The following is a 9,269-nucleotide window of genomic DNA, read 5'->3' on the forward strand; positions in this document are numbered from 1 at the left end:
TGTTAGCTTAACATTGCGCATGAGAATAAAGCCCGTAGGTAAACAGAGTTTCCCCCAGGTGGATTAATGCTGCCTCCTCTGTTGGTCCCCAGGTCATAGATCTGTACTGGGGAGTGGACGAAGACGAGTGGGACAGCCCCGAGCTCCAGAAGGCCCGCATGAAGCTGCTGGAGGATTGTTTGAAAACTTCTGCAGGTCCATGTTTTGTTGTGGGTATAAAAAAACTAATGCTTTATATGAAATTGTGGATGAATGTGAGAATTCTTGCTGAGTGGTGATTCTTACGGGGCTTTTAAAATGGGGGGGAAACACTTGCTTTTCTGTTTCTATTTAAAATGTTCAAGCTGTCTCCTTGCCCTCAGCGTGTGAGAATGAAACCCTCAGCTTTCCGTAAGAGGCACTGCAAATTTACGGTGAATAATTTGAACTGGGAATGGGAGGATGACTTGGGCTTGACAAAAGTTTCCACAGTGCCAGTGATCAGCACTAGGGATTACTGTATCAGTCCTGCAATAATCATCCCAGATATGCTTATATTGTATAATGTATTTAATCATAGCATCTCTATTTCTCAGCATTAGAATTTCTGGCATTTTATAAGCACAGTGGCTGAAATGTTGTAAAAGTAAACCAAATAGGTTATGTCAGATCTGCCAACAGGAGATGATATCCTGTAAAAAATGTTGATTATGCAGAGATTTCCAGCTAGACGTTCACTATAAGCTACAGATTCGAGTGGGACATTATTATTAATTCATCATTATTTTCTGAACAATACCTACTCCTCTGTATAAACACAGGGTAATAAGATCAGAAGGTCAGTCTGTGGCAGGTGACAATGCAGAAACTGTCTAAAGCACCTTATCTTGAATCCAAACAAATCCTACCAGTTGACAGGGAAGTTGCCCCTTGCAACCACAGGAAGTTTTGATTCTGACAGTTGAGGGGCAAAATTACTATTGACTTCTATGAAGGAAATACCAAGTCATGCAATTAAAAGCTTGGTTCAATGTATCAACACAAGTGCTTTTAATATTTATTTGCATATCCATCTGTATTCAGCTCCACAGAGGATCAAGATGACAGAGATACCAGAAACCTGACCAGTTGATTAAGTCCTTACCAGAAATAATAAAGTACATGAAAGCTCTTACAATATTTTCAGTATCAGTAAACGAATAAATTATTCATTTTTCACCAACTACTTATTAAAAGTTACTCTGCACCAGGGGCTGCTCTCGGTGCTGGGGACATGGTAGGTTGACCTAAATGCTGTAGTCATTTTGTGGGCCAGTTTCATATGATTTCTTACAATATTTTCAGTATCAGTAAATGAATAAATTATTCATTTTTCACCACTACTTACTAAAAGTTACTCTGCACCAGGGGCTGCTCTCAGTGCTGGGGGCATGGTAGGTTGACCCAAATGCTGTAGTCATTTTGTGGGCCAGTTTCATATGATTTAACCTTAGAACCGAACTTAGAAAGTAAAATGTTCTGCCCTCACAGAGCTTGCATTCTCATATGGGGGTGAGGGGAGAGCGCAAGCAAATATCAAAGGAGTAAGTAAAAGAAACAAGTCAGCCCTAACCGGTTTGGCTCAGTGGATAGAGCATCAGCCTGTGGACTGAAGGGTCCCAGGTTCGATTCCAGTCAAGGGCATGTACCTTGGTTGCAGGCACATCCCCAGTAGGGGGTGTGCAGGAGGCAGCTGATCGATGTTTCTAACTCTCTATCCCTCTCCCTTCTTCTCTGTAAAAAATCAATAAAATATATATTTTTAAAAAAGAAACAAGTCAGGTGGTGAGAAGTGCTGTGAAGAGAAATACAGAAAGGAGGGAAGAGAGGGAACAGCAGGGAGGCGAGAGGTTTTCAGTAGAGGAGTTGGGGACGGCCTCCCTCAGAAGGTGACGTTGGAAGGGAGGTAGGAAGAGAGTTGGGAAAGAAGCCAGTGGATATTCAGACAGAGCCTTCCAGGGAGAGGAGTTGGGAATGTGATTGGCATGTTCAGGTACCAGTAAGCAAGACAGTAAGTGCGCCTGGAGCTGTAAGAGCAAAAAAGGAGAGCATGGGGATGCAGACCATATCATGGGCTTTATCATCTCAAAGTTGGCTATAAAGATAATACTTTTACTTTGAATGACATGAGAAGCCCGAGTGTTTTGAGCAGACTACTAAAGTGATCTGACATGTTTCAGGCCTCCCATGGCTCCTGGGTGTATGGCAGAAGGAAGAGCAGGGAGCCCCATTAGAAAGCTGATGTAATAAGCCAAGCAGTACACACACATGGTTTAGGACAGGCTGAAAAATGGACATCTGAAAACAGCATCCTGTGGTCTGAACAGAACACAAAAGGTCCTGAAAGCCATGTTAGCAATCTGAAGAGCTAGGAGTGGCAAAGGAATGAAGACTTTTCCATGGACAAGTCTTGAGAAGATAGAACTAGGGCCAGTGGATGGAAATATATACAAGGAGACAGATGTCAGCTCCAGGTGAAGAAATCAGAGGGTGTCACACTCTCAGAAGATGTCACACTCTCTCAGGTTTTAGGGTCATGTATCCCTGAGTCCTGACGAACAAGTCATAGCTGTGTGACTTAAACGAGTTTCTTTACTACCCTAAGCCTTAGTTTCCTTATCTGTAAAACGGAGATGGTGATAATAGTTATGTACCTTCCGGGGTCATTCTGAGGATGAAATGAAATTACAGGGCACTTATGGTGTCTCACATAGAGTAACCCACAATAAATGTTGGTTGTTTTTTGCTGATGGAATCACCTGCCTCAGATTGTAATGACTGTGTCGCCAACAAAGTTGTCAGTAAAGTAGAGCCTGCAAACCACCCTGGCGGGGAGTGGTGCTAGAGGGGAGATGCAGACATTGGAAGGCAAGTTGGAATGGATTTCATGCTTAGAAAGCCTGGTTTGGGAGGTAACAAGCGCTATGGGGATGCCCTGGGGGATCTCATTTGCTATGATCTCCATAGCGCTACCCTGATCCTGCCTCAGAAATTCAGGAACAAGAGAGACATTCTCCCCCTTTGATCACCCTCTAGTGTGTTATACCCAAACTAACCATGGCCATTAATTCCAACAATCTGCTGGCAGGGGGGGTGAATAATTTGAAGACTTTGCAAGCTTCTGCAGCTTCTGAGAGTAAAGGTTAACTGATAGAACATCAGTAACAACTTTATTGAGCATAAAGAAATCATTTATCCCTCCTTCTGCTCCCCGTTACATGATGAAACTCATGGCAACCATGAAGACTCCCTGTGGCTAGAACTAGGATTGTTCACCCCAGTGATTCTAAATCACCCAAGGCTAATCTCACTGCTCATGGGGGAAAGTACTGCTCTGATGGCCTTTCTCGTTGTAACTATGGTAACAGTGGGCATACATGTGTCGCTTTTAAGCTCCAGCCTCCTTGCCCAGTGCTCCCTTGCGATAGTCATAATGACCCCTGCGGGCGGCCGAACGTGGCATATTACTTCACTTGATGGTTGATAGTTCTGGAAGTCATAATGACCCCTCCGGGCGGCCGAACGTGGCATATTACTTCACTTGATGGTAAAGTTATTGGCGAGAAAACTCACCCTTGCTGGATGAATAAATGTTTTTATATCTTCAGAGGCTTCACAGATATTAGCTCTTATGTTAGATACAAATACATTCAGGACCAAACAAAGCTTTCATTTTAAAGTACCCAGGGAATTGGGATCCAAAGGGAACTTGTGCTTGGCTCTTTTTAAACTTCCCCTCCTACAAGTTGTGGTTTGGGCTGTGGCCCAAGGTCCTAAAGACATGCCAGCTGTGCCTGCTGATCCTGGCCAGTGGTTTGAACACATGCTTTTTGGTCACAAGGAGGAGAGGGTGATGGAGTAAGGTACCCAGACATGTGTCCAGGTTTCACTCTCAGAGAATTAACTCACGAGACATTTCATACTGAGAACACATCATCTCTACTAGGGAAGAACAGAACTTGTAGACGTGTATAGAACAAACATAGTGGGAAAGACCCAGAAATTTTATTTCACAACCTGAGTTAAAGCCCTGGTCCCGATAGGGCAGGTCACTGACCTCACCATGCATTACTGACCACATCCACGAAATGGGGAAATAATAGCAGTTAAACTAAAAGTAAAAGTAAATGTTGAGCAAATATCAAGGGTTTGTTGTGTGATCTATGTGAAAGTTCTTTGTAAACTATAAAGGGCTACACAATCATTAGTTGTTATTAAATTACTAGAGGCCCTGTGCACAAAATTCATGCATGGGTATGGTCCCTAGGCCTGGCCAACAATCAGGGCCCATCTGCGGGGCAACTGGCAGGGCAATTGGGGGGCTCCTGCTGGCACCCACCTTGGCTGGCCTGGGGCCTGTGGGCTGGGGGCAGCTCCTGCATTGAGTGTCTGCCCCCTGGTGGTCAGTGCATGGCATAGCGACTGCCATTTGGTCGATTTGCATACTAGGTTTTTATAATATAGGATGATTTAAGTTATTTCAAATGAGAATAAAATATTCATACTGGACATTTATGTGATACTGGAAATTTTTTCCTTTGGAAAAGTTGATAGGCTAAATGTAGAAAGTATTAAGAGATGATTCAGACAGTCAAAAATTAAAGTCATACATCCCCTTTTATTCCCATTGACCCCTTTCAACAATAAAGATTTAATTGAAAAAAATTGTACTATACAGTTTTGTAAAATGCTTTTTAAAGTTAAAAATTAAAGTCAAATAAAGGGTTTCTGAGTTCATTCTTAACAAACATCGTAAAATGTAGAGTATGAATTGGCTAGATATGAATTTGCTGGAATTCACTTAGTAAGACCTTTACCTCTTCCCAAAGAGGGATTTTTGACCAGGATTTGGACTCACACCCGAGTCCAAAGTCACACTCCACTTCTCCTCTTAGGTGCAGAGAATTGCCTCCGCTTCACAGTGTGGGAAGTTCAGTGGAATCTTCTCCACCAACCAGTCCCACCCACCTAGTCCATAAAAAAAAAAAATCCTTGTGAGGGGGCAGGGACTATTGCCTTTTGGAGAGAGCAGAGTCCAGGTAAATGCTCTCTATCACATCCCCACCCATCTTTTTGAGGTGTGTTTAGGGGGAGAGGGGCTTTTCTTCTTAGCATCCCTTCACATTTGGAGTGCCCCAAAAGACTTGCTTGTAAAGTGTGAGCATTGACCCTGGACCTTGAGCAAAGTTCTGCCTCTTGGCAGAAGTTGATAACAGCAAGTGCTCAGCTGGCTTGAAGAATTGGAGTTTGAAAGCTTAGTTATAGCATTGAGAGAGCTGCCCTAGTATGTATGAGCTCCAGGGGATCCAGACAGTGTCTCACTACGTTCCTTCAATCCAAAGTGTAGATGATGTGGGGGTTTACTGAGGGCAAGGCCCTGGCAGGCTACCCTAGGAGAGCGAAACCAGGCCCTTGTACCCAATAACAGGGGCACTAGTTACCACTGCCCAAGACAGGTAAGAGATTCAGTGACTTCACACTCAGAGGGACATTCACCAAGTCTTAGAGTCAGGACAAAGGAAATGCTGCCTGCCATGTTTGACAATTCTCAGAAGTCACAGGGAACCAAAACCTGTATAGCATCCTCATTGGGGCTACCAGATCACACATGTAAACAGACTTAATTTGTCAGCCTTGAAGAGAGAAGTAGCCAAGACCAAGAGTGGGACTACTGCCATCATTCTTACCTGAGTGTCAACAGACACCAAAGCAGACTTATGTCCCTACCCACCAATACACACACGCACACACACACACACACACACACAGCAGACACCAAAGCAGACTTATGTCCCTACCCCCCAATACACACACACACACACACACACACACACACACACACACACACTGCCATCAGTGGCACAGATGGCATGGGACAAAGAGCAGACCATGCTTTGCCTACCACGGACAGCTCCTGGTAGCTACACTTAAGACCAGTATGCAAAGTGGGAAGAAGGAAACTAAGATATCCATATTTTTGGACTGAGCTAGATTTTAAACCATAAATATGAAAACTTTGAAGGGACTGGACTGAGAAATCTATCATTATTCAACAAGTTTAAGTTTTCCCCTAGGCACAAGAGTAAAGATAAGACAAAGTATAAAGTCCGTAGAAGTTCCTGGTAAAAACTAAACCACTCCATATTTGTACATCACTGTATGAGATACTGAATCAAACCTACAGCCTATAGATTAGTTTTTATCACCCAACTGTGTCACCATTCTCCTTCAGTATTAAATTATGCCTACTTGAAAGTTCAGATTTCATTTAGATTCTTTCTTTAAATAATTTTCAGTTCGAGAAAATTGTACAGTGAGAGTTCTTAAATCACTTAATTTAAAGAAAGAATTACCGTATTTTTGTAACAGTTGAGCTTTGGAAAATATTTCATTTTATTCACAATTCAATATATAATTGATTTGCCATTTTAGGTATACTAAGTAAATACACACACAAAAATTAATACAAGTGTTTAATCTTGGTTTGACTAACAAAATGTCCAGATATTTTTGTATGATTTAGTTCTCACATTCCTAAGTACAGGTTTACTAAGCAAAGTGTACTAAAATGGGAAAATCATAATTGATTTAAACTGAAAATCACCTAAATTAAATAATATACATTTTAAGTCTTTATTCAAAAATGTAAATAAAAATTAATCTAAAGCCTCATATTTTCCAGATGTACTTCAAAGAGCTGAAACAAATATTTTTTACATATAAAATTAAGCCTCTTCTAGTTGAAATCAACAGTCATCAAAGTTCTAAAATAGGTTCCAATTAGGTTCCCATAATAAATTGGTTCCAAAAATAAATTACTTATCACCAGAAGAAGTTAGAATGGGCAAACATTGAAAACTGTTGTTGAAAAGAAAGCTATTTATCACTGGCAAAAGCCAAGAGAGAGCCATTTTGTTTAATGGTGGCTAATATTTAAAGTATTTCCACAATAAGTTTTTATTAATACATAAGCCATTGTTTCACAGTTCACATAATACAGCATATTTTTGTGTGGTAAAAGGAATTATGGAGAAAAATTGAACTGGAGAACAATTAAACTTTAAAATTTAATTTGTAAGAAAAATTTTCACTTAAGACTATAGTCCTAAGAACATCTGCTTCTGAGTAAAACTGCAACAACTTTAAAAAAATAAATTATAAATATCCTATTTTTAAAGAGATAATAGAGCTGTAGAGACAAAAATGATTAGACAAATTTAATTTCCAGAGACAAGAGTTCTTTCTTGGTGAGCTGGCTTTACAGGTAGAGGAGTCCCAAAAACATCAACAGTTTTCTCCGTTAGATATTTGCTGAGCATTGGGCAACATAGGATGGTAGAAATCTGAGATAGATAACCCGAATAAAGTCTTCAACAATCTTGATATTTAGTAGGGAACAAAGTTCACTGGAACCTAACATGAGTATTCAACAAGTATTACCATTGAAACATTTTTATTCAAAGTAAACTAAATCCAACTAAAACTACAACCAGTTGTATGCATTTCAGATACTGAAGGAACTAGCCCCTTGCCCTGTCAGTCAGCATGGGAAAAGGAACTCTTAAAAAACATCTCCTTGAAATACAATGCCCAGAATACAATGAAAATCACAAGACATGCAAAGAAACAAGAAAATATGATTAGAGGAACCAAGATGGTGGCATAGGTAAACGCCTATGCCACCTACCACAACCACATCAAAATTACAACTAAAATACAGAACAACCATCATCCAGAATCCCCGGAAAGCTGGCTGAATGGAAGTAAGTCCTATAACTAGAGAAGTTAAGAAGAAAGCACACTGAGACTGGTAGGAGGTGTGGAGGCTGGTCCGGCACCCACCTGTGCTGCTTTTTTAATCAGGAGGGAGATCATCTCTGCGGAGGCCACCTGTGAGGAGCAAGGGGTCCCAGCCCCACACCAGAAGCCCAGCCCAGGGTCCCAGAGCTAGGAAGAGAAGTCCCCATAACTACAAGCCGTAAAACCCAGTGCAGATTGGAGCTCAGTGACACACAGGCTGCTGGAGACCCAGCTGTTCCTCCTAAAAGGCCAGTGCATGAACTGAACTTACAAGGTCCTACTTCCTCCCGCTCCCTCTCAGCTCCAGCACCAGAGCGAGGCTCTGGGGGACCCAGACACATACTATGAGGAACTGGGTTGACTGGCATTGGGGCAGGAACTCGGGGGTGGCTTTCTCCCAGACGGAGGTGCTCGCAGGGATCATTGTTCCTATGGCAGGACCTCCTAGGTCGCAGGGCTAACTGGCAGCCATTTCTGTTTGCTCCACCCTGGTGATTCCCTAAGACCCCACCTCATCCAATTTACAACTCCCCTCCCCCAAGCTGGTTGCAGTGGCTTTTGCATATGAGTGGCCTGTCCTTGCTCAGGCTAAAATCAAACAAACTGCAGCTGGGTCAGGGAGCCCCAAACCTATCAATCAAAGGCCCAAGACCCTGCACCAGCACCAGCCTGCCTAGCTTCATAGCTGGGCCTTGTCTGGGCACAAAGAGGAGGAATCTGTAGATCTCTCTGTAACTCCTGCTGGGTGCCCCAGGCAGTGGCTGACTTTGCACCTCCCTGGAGACCCAAGAGCCAATGCACCCAGTGGTCAGTGTCAGACCATACCAGATTACAACTCTTCACATCCATAAGCACACACTCAAGGGGCAGACTCAGTGAGCACCAAAGCCCCACTGAAGCAAGTCCTGCCCCATAGGGGCGTCTCCTGCATAGCAGCTCTCCCACTGTAGTCACAAGTGGTCCCCTCTCCCACTCCGTTCCTCTCTGAAATCAATAAAAATATTTTTAATTAAAAAACAAGAAATCATATTAAATTTTTGCTCTGACCTCAGTGGGATTAAAAACTAAAAAACAATGGAAAGATAACATAATCTCCAAATATATGGATGTTAAGCAACATAGTTATAAATGAACTATGTGTCTAAGAACTATCACAAGGTAAATTTTTAAAATGTTAGAACTGAACTAAAATAAAAATACAATGTATGAAAATGTGTGCGATTCAACTAAAGCCGTGCTTAGAGAGAGAAAAAAAAAACCAGAAGAAAATGCATAGTTTTAAATGTGTGTAAGAAAAGGAGAGAGTTTGAAAATTAATGATGTTATTGTCCATCTCAAGAGGCTAGAAAAAGAAGAGGAAATTAAACCTAAAGAGATTAGGAGGAAAAGGCACATTCATCAGAAGCAACGGCTTCTAAAACACTTTCAAAGATTCTGAGTACTGTTTGTAC

General features: G+C 41.9%; 1 protein-coding gene across 1 annotated transcript in view; it reads left to right on the forward strand.

Annotated features, from left to right (window-relative positions):
- Positions 1-9,269, forward strand: part of NWD2 (NACHT and WD repeat domain containing 2) — a gene marked incomplete at its 5' end in the record, with an annotated part of 139,696 nt that overhangs the window by 70,075 nt on the left and 60,352 nt on the right. The window contains one exon of the mRNA XM_005859739.2: positions 93-209. Coding sequence (XP_005859801.2) covers positions 93-209 — 117 coding nt within the window. The remainder of the gene's footprint in view (positions 1-92; positions 210-9,269) is intronic.

The sequence above is a fragment of the Myotis brandtii genome, unplaced genomic scaffold (assembly GCF_000412655.1).
Source record: "Myotis brandtii unplaced genomic scaffold, ASM41265v1 scaffold1299, whole genome shotgun sequence".
NCBI classification, from domain to species: Eukaryota; Metazoa; Chordata; class Mammalia; order Chiroptera; family Vespertilionidae; genus Myotis; species Myotis brandtii.